This window comes from Montipora foliosa, chromosome 12 (genome assembly GCF_036669935.1).
Source record: "Montipora foliosa isolate CH-2021 chromosome 12, ASM3666993v2, whole genome shotgun sequence".
Lineage (NCBI taxonomy): Eukaryota > Metazoa > Cnidaria > Anthozoa > Scleractinia > Acroporidae > Montipora > Montipora foliosa.
Window position 1 is genome coordinate 31,510,249 of NC_090880.1, and position 12,500 is coordinate 31,522,748.

The following is a 12,500-nucleotide window of genomic DNA, read 5'->3' on the forward strand; positions in this document are numbered from 1 at the left end:
TCGTATTCGGTACAACATGCTGTAAGAGCTTCAGGAGAAATGGGTGATTTCTTTGCTACAGGTTTAGCATTTTGACGTTTAGCGCCCTCGACTACGTTTCTTACAAAAGGGCTAACCATAGGGTTAGAAACCCCAGCAATGTCGTGAACCCATTTTAAAGCGCTAAAACAAGTTTCGATCACGGAGGCAGAAACTTGAGAAGTGGACAAATAACTAAAATACAAAGCGGCATCAACAACAGTAACTGGGAAAACGATTAAATTATTGTCGCGTGCGAACTTAATCCAACGATTTAAAGAACTAGTGTAATTAACAACGGTTCCACAAGCTTTTGAAGAAAAGACTGTCTGCTTTAACGCTTCAAACAAGCGGGTGAGATGAATGCTCCCACGGCCAGATCCTGCGCGGTCTTCAAGCTCCTTCCACGGGCCTTGATCAAAGAGGTTTAAACCTGTGAGAAACAGAGAGACTGTGCATGATAAAAAACAAAGATGAGATTGAAGCCATCTCCGATGTTAATATGCTACTATGAATCTTATAACACCACCTGTGAGTGTAGTGAAGGATATTCAAGGGCCTGGTGTTCAAAAACACCTGTGGGTTCCTTCATAAACCACCTGCGGGTTCATTATTTTCTTGCCTCCTGTGGGCTGCAATTCGCTCCTGCCGTAGACGGCTAAGTTAAGGATTTGTTTAACCTCGAATGCAACGTTCACACAAACCTTCTGTTGACAAGCAAAAACCTCTGTCACTGCTTACTGGGCGAATAGACTGCCAGTTTATGTACAAAGCTATAAGTTTGAATTCGAGACGTTCACCATGGAACATAGAATTGTAAGTCCTTCCCCTTGTCGTGGCGGCCGAACTGAATTCTGGAACTCCAACCCAGTCCAAAACACATTTAGCTAAATGGACCCCGTCTGGACACACACAGGGCCAAAACAAAGCTCCTTTCCACAGGGGTATTATTAAAGCCCCTTGTGCTTTGCAAAGCTTAAGGTGGCACCATACCCTAATTATCTGGCTTGGTGGGGGTACCAGCCAGTTGTTTTCCCCCTGCCAATTTTGGGTAAAAGCATCCACACCCTCGCAGCCAGGATTCCAGAAGCGGGAATTAAATCTAAGACATTTGGCGTTATACCAAGTTGCGAACCTGTCAACTGTAAAAGGGCCCCATAAAGTGCTGATCCACCGAAAAATGTCTGGACTAATACCCCAATCGTTAACGTCTGTAAGTTTGCTGAGATAATCAGCCAACTGGTTCTGCTCCCGGGGTACCCACACCGGGACAACCACAACCTGATTTTCGGCACACAAATAGACGATGTCTTCAACCAATGATTGAAGATCAGGTTTCGTGCTCCCTCTGTCGATAACACGAACAATGTTCTGATTGTCAGTATGCCATTGTACTTTATGTCCTCTAAGGCTATGTCCAATGGACAATAACATATTGTGTACAGCTTTCAGCTCTCGCCAAGTAGAGCTCTTTCCCCTTTCATTAATTTGCCATTGCCCCTGACACACCAAAGTGTGTTTTGCGGAAACTACGTAACCGCCAAAGCCCTGCTCAGATGCATCTGAATAAACCACGGAATCAAAAACATGAGGCTCGTCGAACAGCTTCTTGCCATTTAACTGGCCCACATTTTTATCCCAGAATTGTAGCTCTTCTCTAACCTTTGAAGAGCAAGGAATGATGGCATCCCACGATTGCCTAGTTTCTATCGCGAAATACATGTGTCTGGTGTACAAATAAACGGCCGAACCAATGGCTTTTGACATGGATATAATGCGACCGGTAACCTGGGCTAGGAGTTTGGCTGAAACATTGTCAATTCTATCCAGAACTGATGACAGGGATTCCTTTAATTTTGACAACTTGTTTTCAGTTACATACAAACGGTTTTCTGACATATTGAAAACGTGACCCAACCAGGTCTGGGTAAGGGATGGTTCCCAAGCACACTTATTTCCGCTGAGAACGAAGCCCAATCGGCCAAGATCTTCCTTGACTGCTTTGGCGTCAACAGTAGCGGACTCTTTGGAAGAATTGCCGCCTAAACCGTCGTCCAAAAACATGCAAATTCTCTTACCTGAACCCCTCCAATGACTTAGCAGAGGTTTCAAGAGTTTGGTGAATATGTAAGGAGCGGTGGACAGACCAAACGGTAACACGTTAAAAACGAAATAAGTCGCTTTACCCCAATAGGACCATTGGAATCCTAGGTAAGTTCGATGACTTGGAAAAATTTCAACGTGATGATAAGCACTCTTGATATCGAATGTATACAGATAATAACCCTCCCCTAGTAGATCCAGGGCTGTGGTTATGTCTTCGCATTTGAATTTATACTTAAAAAGGTGGGGGTTAACATGCCGTAAATCGAGTACCAAACGTCTTTTCCCATCGTCCCGGGTTGACACAGTGAGAGGATTTACTACCCATGGCTGGCTTTCAACGGCGGAAATACACTGGGTGCCTAAGAGATCATTTAAGGTCTCCGTGACGAAGTCGTTATTGTCTAAGGCAGATTTATTATTCCGCAAAACCCAAGACTCCGGAATACTGTGTAATGGTAATTTATAACCCTCTTTAATCACACTCAGAACCGCTTCAGTGGGCTCTAGCTCTTTCCAAGCTAAAATATTTGTTTTAAGCCTCCCTCGAACGCTGTCTGGACGGCATTCCCGCTCTAGAAAATCTGCCTTCTCAAAGGGTCTACTATCTATTTCAGAAAGTCCAGAAACATGCTCCGAGGCATCATTGCTCCCCGATAGGGATTCGCTATCACACAAATCAATAAAATGATTACTTAACTTCTTTCCGTCTGGTTGCGTCTGTGCAACGACCAACAAAGGACATTCAGCTCGCCAATGGCCTGGTTTGCCGCAGCTGAAACATGTGCCACGTTTCTGGCCGGGACCACCTGCAAATGGACCGATATTTCTTGTGGCACCCGCGGACTGTGAAAAACGGGATGTGTAATTCCCTGATGGGAAAGCGAACGAGCTTTGTAATGGCGAAATAGCTGTGTTTCCCACTGCTCTGGTAGACTTGAATGACCAGGAGCGAACCCTCGCAGCCTTGGAGGCGCGCGTTTCGGCAAGTTTTCTCTGAGCTTCTTTTTCGGCCTTTTTCATTTTCTTGGCGTCCTGGTCGTTATCGGCGAGTTCGTTGTCTAGGTATTCGCCGACGGTTTTCCAGCCATACTCAGATTTGTCTGCTATTAAAATGAGCTTTTGGCGTCGATCAATGAGCTCAATACCTTCATTCAGCTTGGCGATACATGCGTTCTGTTTTCCACTGTTGACGGCGTCTTTGACTTCACTGACCACGGACTTCACCTGCTGGTTGTGTTTGAATTGTTGTTCGTGCCCTTTCTTTTTGAATGTACGTGATTCCGTAAGGCGGATCTTTTTTAATTCACTCATTTGGGTGTTGGAGGACTCTTCCAGCTGTCTTTTCATTGAGTCTAGTTTGTTGTCGATGATTGAAGAGAGCTTTTCAAGCATGCTGGACTGCTGCCGGTCAAGTTCGGCTTGAAAGGCTGGATCCATCTGTTTGGAATTCTGGAAAAACGGTGCGTCCTAAATACAGGATCTGAAGACAAATTGAACCTTAAGACTTGAGTACTGTGAACTGGGCTAACGAGAAAACTTGATTTGAAAATAAAAATCTCGAAACGAGAGCAAGCTGGCAGCAACGTCAGCATAGAATGGCTCGACTCAGCAAAATCCCGCCCATATAGTACTTGCGTCGCCATAGAAACTGTCAAAAACCGGCGAACCGTGAAAACAACGATTTGCTGCTATTCTGCTAACCGCAGCAAATAACAAAATTAATAGACTACATATTTAATCCGCTTCCAAATCCTCGAATTTGTTTTTCCAAGGCCTCGGGATCCCCAGCTGTTAGCATAGAATCTCTAATAAATTTCCCAGGAAATTGCCATAATTATACTAACTAGCTCATCAATGATCCAATTCTCATCTATTTGTTGGTATTCCTGCTAAAAATGTTTATCACCATAAGGCAAAATATACCCCTGGTAGAAAGGCCAAAAATCTTAATACAGATTTAGCCTTCTCCTGTACGTTATGCTTGTTAAAACCAATTCACTTGAGAAAGGCTGTGGAGGGATAGGTGGGACGGGGAGATTTTAGCTGTACGCAAGTGAAGCCCAAATATGTCAGTTCTGGCTATTCGAGAGAATAAGTTGAGGGTTGTGGGATTTGAATCATGATTAAACCTCAACCGTCCACTTCAGCTCACTCCCATGTTGTTAAGGTATTTTTTTTAATTTCCATTCTTGCAGATGCTTCACTTTTGGAATTGGCTCAGGAGCGTCCACTGCATTAATAAAAGGAATGGCCAGAGCAGGGAAGGGAACAGCTGAGTTTGTCACGGATCATGATGATCGCATGCAGGCAAAGGTACAAAATAGCAACAAAAGCACAAAACTTGTCATCAGTGTCTTGTGCTGTTGTGAGCAAGCAGAAACATAGAAAACATTTTTGACAAATCGATGCATATCTTGATGTTTATGGCTTTCGTAGCTTTTTACAGAATGCATTCAACAGCCACTAAAGTGTATTGCGCTATAAAGGAGCCTTGCCTTGAGCTGAAGCTACAAAACAAACAATTATATTATTGTCAACCTCTTAATCATAAATATTTTAGAACTTGAATCCTGTCTTGTACTTACAGGTCCGTCCCTGGCCAATTCGATGTATATTCTTTGATCATAGTTAAGATTGCAGCATTTTCGGCGGTAGACTGGTCGGTCATTTTTGCAGTTTGCGGAAAGGCAATTTTTCTTGGCGCTCGCGCCAGTGTTTTCGTGATAACCAGTCACTCATGAGCAAATAGTAAATGGGCAATTGACCAATCAGAACACGCGCTTCACTCTTGTTATGTAATAAAATTGTGTATTATCGTTTGTCTTAATTCACGACGGTTCGATGAGATATATATCGTCTATAATCGTGTAGTTTCTTGCGAAAAGTAAAGAGAGCATTTTATTGTTCGCGAAATGTGAAATGACCATGTATTTTTCCTGTAAAATGTGATCCCAGTCCCACCCTACCCCCCCAAATTAAGAATAGCTAGTGTGAAGTAAACATCAGGATGCCTCATGAGTCATTTCCTCAACATTTTCATTCCCCGTCAACAAGAGAATGATTTTCTTTCGTCAGGTTATCAAGACCTTAAAGAGTGCTCTTCAGCCTGTTATCACCGATGTGAGTGTCACCTGGGACTTACCACAAGGCTGGGTTGTGCAGCAGATCCCCTCCTTTCTTCCACCACTTTTCAGTGGCGACAGACTAGTGATTTATGGCCTTCTGGAGTCGTCTGAAAATGCGAGTCAAGATGGTGAAACCGTTGTGAGACTTCAAGGTACTTTGAGCCAGCACGAAAGAGTGGAACATTTGATCACCTTTCCAACCCCAACCACATCGATAACCACTGATACCGTTGTGGATCCTAATTCAAGTGCCATCCTTCATTGCTTGGCAGCACAAAAGTTTATTCAAGCCAAACAAGATGACCTCAGTGATAAGAACGGTGATGAATTGGAAGACGGCAAATCTCGGATAATCAGTGTGAGCAAGTCAGCAAATGTCGCGTCAAAGTTCACATCTTTTGTGGCTGTTGATAAAGAAAATCATCAGCCAGTATCTGGGCCTTTGAGGAAACGAATTATACCCGTATTTGGGTCTGACGTTGGGTGGTGTGGTGCGATGCCACTGCGAAGGTCATATTTTGTTCCAGAGCCATTATGTTTTATGTCTCGTGCGATGCCACAAGGTAAGTTACAACGTCTAGGCAGTTGTGTTACTTCTTGTGCTTTTAAAGAACGTCCAAGCATAAAGGAGAAGTTCTTGTCGTCGTTATCACGTTTGAAACTAAAACGCAAGAAGGGCGCACCCAAAACTGTAGCGGGTGAAGCTTCTCTCAGCAGGGTGTCCGGCAAACTCGGCATGAAAAACTCCTCCTGTCCAGAAGACTTGTCATTGATATCATTACAGAAAGCCTCTGGTGCATGGGACCTCACAGATGAACTGGTTTCGCTGTGCGGCAAAAGCAGGGATAATTTAATGAAAGACTGCCCAGTAGAGATTGCAGGAGACACAGCCGAAGGAAAGCTGTTATGGGCAACTGCCCTAGCTTTGGTGCTACTAAAGGCAAAGTTCTCGAATCAGAGAGATGAGTGGGAAATGATCGCTGAAAAGGCAAAAAAGTGGATGAACAAGAATCTTCCAGTTGCTGTAAAGTACGACAGTATTCTTCAATCCGCAGCCAACGCGATTGGGGCTCAGATTTAATTTTCTTTCAACATCCTCTAAACAAGCAATTGAAACGTGTTTTGGAGAACCGCATATAACACAGAAAGGAACTTTCTTTAAGTGTCTAGTCGTTCTTTCGCTGAAGCACTAATTGGGGACGACATTGAGGACACCAAGGGCGGATTTAGGGGGGGGTGGGCCAGCCTTCCCCCCCGTCCCCTTTTTCTTTTCAAAAGTTTTTTTCTTTTGTAAACGTGTGTTGGATGGTACTTCGAGCTTTGTTACTTAAATATATTTTCTTTAATAAACATTGTTAATACGAAAATTTATCGAACGTTGTTTGAATCAACGGCACGACAAACTGAAGGATGTTACAGGCCTCGAATTGTATTCGGTAAAAAGACGAGGGAGGCTGCATACGAATGACTGTTCTACGGTGTGTCTTGCATACAATTGTAGTAGTGAAAGTAGGAAAGCAGCAGCTGCCAAAAGAACGATCCCATTGACACTTGTGAACCATGCAGGAGAGTAATTACTGTTACATTTTATCGCTTTCCTGATTATAAGAAAATTTATACGCAAGTTATACAATATACGCAATTTTAGATCTATTTAGCCACATTTTATCTCCGCCGATAACTGCGCCCCCACCTTCTTCTCTGTATTTACAGAGCTTCTGTAACCAACCGACTTTCAAGTGGTACAGTGTGCATTAGGCGGTTTTACTTTACCTACCTACCTACCTACCTACCTACCTACCTACCTACCTACATACATACATGCATGCATGCATGCATACATACATACATACATACATACATATATTCTGGATACTTATTTAGAACAGTTTTTCGAGAGCGCTCAACTTAACAGGAGCAGTAAATATTATTTTTTTTATGTAGTTCCAGACTTCAAATGGTACTCATCGCTATATTTGCTACAGCTCCGTTTCGTATGGCCAAGAGTGATGAGTGGTGAGTGTGGCCGCTCTTGGCCATACAAAACAGAGCTGTAGCAAATAAAGCGATGAGTACCATTTGAAGTCTGGAACTACATCAAAAAAATAATACATACATACATACATACATACATACATACATACATACATACATACATACATACATACATACATACATACATACATACTTACTTAATTGACCGCTCCCCATAGGGGCTTTTCAGGGCCAATGAAACAGAATAAACGAAACAACAGAACAACAACAACAACTGTTAAGAATCCCAACTGCCCGGAGGCAAACCAGTTTGCTATTTACAAGTGCAGCTGTGAAGTTGAACCAGGAACTACCAGGAACAAATTCAACCAGTGGTCAGAGCTGGTCTTGATCCCGGAATCCCCGGATCTCAAGGCAAGTGCCCTAACTTTAGTTAATGATTAGTTCAGTTTCAGAAATTTTCTTATTCCAATTACGTCTTGACTAATGTAAATTTTTCGGATAGAGGGTAAGTGAATTGGGGGGGGGGGGGGGCTCTTTCTGGAATCTCTCTATCCGCCCCTTGACACTGCAAACTGAAATCAACAAATTGACACAAATCAAATCAAATCAAATCAAATCAAATCAAATGTTTGTTTTTGAGGAGTGAAGAAAACCGGAGTACCCGGAGAAAAACCTCTCGGAGCAGAGTAAAGAACCAACAAACTCAACCGACACATCAGTGGGAAGCGAGAGCTCTCACCATTGCGCCAGCCTTGCCGACTGATTTTGTCTTTTATTTCAGTGGTATAACTGAATGCGAGTAGTCGCTAGACTACAACATTTTAAGGCATTAACGGTTGGATTTTGAATAATCGACTGATACAAATGAAAAAGAAAAGAATTATGCTAACGAACGTTACGCTTCTTTCTAAGGGCGATGTACATCAGGTTTGTATGATTGTCCTCGATGTGAGTGTGGGTTAAAGATTCAAAGAAAATGAATTAGCGGTTAGTTTCATATTTGATGTTTCCTGTGTGTCTGTGTTTGCTTAGACGATTCGGCGTGTCTAGTTTCTGTTCAGTTTTAATTTTTACGCAACTTTTGCACTCAAGAGAATGAACCAGTGTAAGGAACTTGAGGAGGAAGGGAGCTTGGCAATCAAGAAAAAAGATTCTTCGCGAAAGTACTTTGTAGGAAAAGTATCGCATATTACTAAGGCAAGAGATGGTCTAGCGCTGAATGCCACTCAGAAACAGCCTTTTCATAAGCTCGTTGAACAGGCCTTACGATTGGCGAAGAGAACAACAGTTCGAAGACAAAACTTAAATTTTGATGAGAAGGACGACGCTATGGTACTTTTAAACTGCAACTATTCAACGCACCTAAAACAGAAGACTGCCATTGGATCTCACAGTTTTCTGCCTTGTGGTCTTTTGTGCCGAGTGCTGCTCCACGCGGATATTCCGCAAAACTTTACATTAGAAGAAGTCAATCTTGAAAAACAGTTATAAACGGTAAGGGTCAAGTAACAATATCACAAAACAAAGCGTCCCTCCATTTCCATAAACCTTCTCCGTTCACTTGAAAATCGTAAGATCTCTGAAAAGAGCTCCCGGTCACTGTTGTATTTATTGGTCGCGGACGCCATCATCTTTGTTTTGTTCGAAGGTCCTGAGTAAAACAGCTGATCCTTATGGCAATTTTAAAATTCGCGGTAGTTATGAATCTTTTCTTCATGCCGAGTGGTTTTCAACAATAAGCATTGTTTCATTTGACAGGCATTGTTATTCATGTCTAGGCTGAAAACAATAGCTCGCCAGCTCTAAACGCGCCATTTTCAAATGAAGTACGACTAATAATTTTCAAACTGAAAAACGTAAAGGTTCCTCGTGACCAATTTTCAAAATTAAAACGGATTCTTTTCAAGGACAGACTCATCTGCCATTTGCCGTGCGTGAAAGTCTAGTAGGTATGTTAGTTTTCCCAAACTTGCTCTTCAATTTTTCAATTGAAGACCGCTCTAGAAACTGATAAATTGCGTTGCTGCGCTACGTACTTTCATTGTATAAAGACCTTGCTTCCTTTAATCTCGCGCAGTATTCCCCTAAGGATTTGACCAATTTCGATATATTAAAATTCGGTCCGAAACAAAATTCATCAGCTCGAGGCTCTGGGGAATAAATGTAAGGATTTGTATGAGTTTATTCCCCAGAGCCTTGAGATGATGCCTTTTGTTTCGGACTGAATGTTAATATATCGAAATTTTAACGGCATTAGCCACTTTATTACACGTATGTATCGAAATTATGTTGTGGGTAGCCTGTGATATTTTATCTCAAACAAATGACGTCATGCAACTAACTTGGGTTAGCAAGTCATTTATACTACAGTGCCGTTCAGGAGGAAGCTGTAGTTGCAGAATATAATATCATTTATTTATATTATAAAATTATATTCTTTCATGGCTGCTAGATTTGGACTAGTACAAAAACAAAATGGCTCTCAAATCCCTTTGGAGAGCATCAAGATTCAAGCGGATCTTCAGGGTTTCACAGCACAAGTTGTGGCTTTTATGAAATACACCAACAACGAAGAGAATCCTATCGAAGCCATTTACATTTTTCCGCTTGATGAACAAGCAGCTGTGTGTGGATTTGAAGCTACAGTTGACGGTCGAACCATTGTGGCCCAAGTACAAGGGAAGGAAGAAGCTCGTGACACCTACGACGATGCTCTTAGCAGCGGTCAAAACGCCTTTCTGCTGGAGGAAAGCGATGAAAGCTCGGATATTTTTCAGATAAGTGTTGGAAATTTACCACCCAAGAAAGAAGCCCTTATAGAGCTTCGTTTTGTCACAGAACTGTCAGTAGAAACTGAAGGTCGAGTGGTGTTTGTGCTTCCAACAGTTCTGAACCCCAGATATTCCCCTGCCGACAGTGCACCAAGCCTTAGTACTCAAATTCCTCAGGCTGCCATCGTTGATTCACCTTATTCCTTTGAGCTTGACATGAAAGTGAAAGCTATTTCCACCATCACGGAAATTACTTCCCCCACGAACGCCTTGAAAGTTGAAATCGATGAAATCGACAAGGCACAAGCCAAAGTGTCTCTGGAAGGAGCACACAACTTCAACCAAGATGTCGCGGTTCATATTTTGACAAAGGAACCCTTCAAACCACAAGCAATCGTCGAAAATGGCATCAAAATAAAAGATAGAAAAGACAAAGAAGGATTTATGGCAAGTCCAGTTGTGATGCTAAATCTCTATCCTGAATTTAAAAATCCTGAATCGTCTGAAATAGGCGAGTTCGTGTTTGTGATCGATCGCAGTGGAAGCATGCGCGGAAGCCGAATCAAAAGTGCCAGAGATACGCTGCTTTTATTTCTTAAGAGCTTGCCCGATGGTTGTTATTTCAATGTGGTGGGATTTGGCAGCAGTTTCACAACCTTGTTTAAAAAAAGTCAGCAGTATAATGATGAAAATCTGAAGAAAGCCACTGACTTAGCCCAGTCGATGGAGGCTGATCTTGGTGGAACAGAAATCCTGCAACCTCTACAGTGGGTGTTTTCCCAGCCAGCAGTGAAAGGTCACCCAAGGCAGCTGTTCGTTTTAAGTGACGGCGGAGTTGGAAATACGGCGCAGGTCATACAATTGGTGAGGAAGCATTCTAGTACGGGAAGGTAGGGTGTTTTCATTTCTTTGGAAAAAAAAGCCAGTGAGACTGGGTTTGTGAGGGATGAAGGAATGTTTTGTCTGGACTCAAATCATTGAATTTGAGTGTTCAAGGCTTTGCAATGTCAGTCGTTCATTTTCTTAGAAAATTCTAGTAACCTTACATGCTTCTAGTGGGAGGCGCGGTGGCCTTATGGTTACTGTGCTTGACTCTGGATCGAGTGGTCCAGATTCGGGTCCTGGCCAGGGACATTGTGTTGTGTTCTTGGGCAAGACAGTTTACTTCCATGGTGCCTCTCTCCACCCAGGTGTATAAATGGGTACCGGCAAAATACTGGGGGTAACCCTGCGATGGACTGGCGTCCCATCCAAGGGAAAGTAAAAAATACTCCTAGTCGCTTCATGCCACAGAAACCGGGATAAGCTCCGGCTCTGATGTTACATGTTTCTATCTCTTTCTCTGTGTTCCTGCAAAAGCCCCCAATGACAAACAAACAGTAGTAAACAAGTCAGAAAATTTAACTAATCATCCCTTGTTATGCTCCTTGTGAGAAAGGAAGTGGGGAGTGAGAGATAGGGGATTTTGGGGGGGGGGGTATTGAAGCTTGGGAGGGGGCTTGGTAAGCTGGAACCCAAGTGTGTCGAGCTTGGCTATTTAAGGACGGTGTCTACTAATTAACAATATTTTTGCCCCGATGTGTGATTACGCAGGAAATGTAGATTTTAACAAGTGTTATTGAAATCCAATAAGAAAATTGGGGGTAACCACGCATTTTTCAAAGGTAATTCATGAATAATATTTGTAAAAAGCCTTAAAATACAAAGCAATGTATGGCGTTCTTTCTCAAATTGAAGCTTAATTATCTCTGAAAAATGCATGGTTACCCCCAATGTTCGTTTTGGATACCAAGAGTACTTACTAAGATCTACTTTCTCGGGATAGTTTTAAACCGCGCAAAAGTATCCCTGTATTAGTAAGCATCACCGATAGGAAATCCTTATCTCCTTAAGTGAGGTTGTGAGAATTGAACTACTTCATTTCTCTCTCATTTTGTCATTATTGTTTTTTTTTCTTCTATGTAATTCCAAGATGCTTCACTTTTGGAATTGGCTCAGGGGTGTCCACTGCACTAATAAATGGTGTGGCCAGGGCAGGGAAGGGTAAAGCTGAGTTTGTCACAGATGATGATGATCGCTTGCAGGCAAAGGTACAAAATAATTATTAATAATAATGATGATGATAATAATATTTTTTGGATAATATAATAATTTTTTTTACTTTGTAGTTATGTAAATACTGAGTTCTTATCAACCCATAGGCTACGCTTAGCACCCTATGGGGTATGCAAATATGCATATTAACGTTTTACACAAACTGTGATAATAATAATAATAATAATAATAATAATAATAATAATAATAATTTATAATAATATTGTAATCAATGTTTTGTAGCATTTGCAGTCATTATTGCTCAACCCTAAGTAACAGAGTGAGTGAATGGGTATATACGTACAGTACTAAATTTGTATAAATAACAATGCAGATATGAATAAAAATTTCATTATTTACGATGTTACAATCTGACATCATGACAGGG

At 41.9% G+C, this 12,500-nt stretch overlaps 3 protein-coding genes across 4 annotated transcripts in view; 2 read left to right on the forward strand and 1 right to left on the reverse strand.

The window, feature by feature from the left end:
• Nucleotides 1–5,172, reverse strand: part of LOC137978991 (uncharacterized) — a 6,409-nt gene extending 1,237 nt beyond the window's left edge. The window contains exons 1-2 of the mRNA XM_068826130.1: nucleotides 4,710–5,172; nucleotides 1–3,604 (exon numbers count right to left, since the gene is read on the reverse strand). The exon at nucleotides 1–3,604 is cut by the window's left edge and continues 1,237 nt beyond it. Coding sequence (XP_068682231.1) covers nucleotides 694–3,561 — 2,868 coding nt within the window. The 5' untranslated portion in view covers nucleotides 3,562–3,604; nucleotides 4,710–5,172 and the 3' untranslated portion in view covers nucleotides 1–693. The remainder of the gene's footprint in view (nucleotides 3,605–4,709) is intronic.
• LOC137978992 (von Willebrand factor A domain-containing protein 5A-like) overlaps nucleotides 1–6,902 on the forward strand; it is a 9,612-nt gene extending 2,710 nt beyond the window's left edge. Inside the window, exons 2-3 of the mRNA XM_068826131.1 lie at nucleotides 4,320–4,437; nucleotides 5,200–6,902. Coding sequence (XP_068682232.1) covers nucleotides 4,320–4,437; nucleotides 5,200–6,330 — 1,249 coding nt within the window. The 3' untranslated portion in view covers nucleotides 6,331–6,902. The remainder of the gene's footprint in view (nucleotides 1–4,319; nucleotides 4,438–5,199) is intronic.
• Nucleotides 6,903–8,610: 1,708 nt separating this feature from the next.
• LOC137979155 (von Willebrand factor A domain-containing protein 5A-like) overlaps nucleotides 8,611–12,500 on the forward strand; it is a 10,248-nt gene continuing 6,358 nt past the window's right edge. The window contains exons 1-3 of one of the 2 annotated variants that reach the window (XM_068826354.1): nucleotides 8,611–8,741; nucleotides 9,700–10,908; nucleotides 11,991–12,108. In XM_068826354.1, coding sequence (XP_068682455.1) covers nucleotides 9,800–10,908; nucleotides 11,991–12,108 — 1,227 coding nt within the window. In that variant the 5' untranslated portion in view covers nucleotides 8,611–8,741; nucleotides 9,700–9,799. Of the gene's footprint in view, nucleotides 8,742–9,584; nucleotides 10,909–11,990; nucleotides 12,109–12,500 lie in introns of those variants that run through there. The other variant, XM_068826353.1, reaches the window with a different exon arrangement.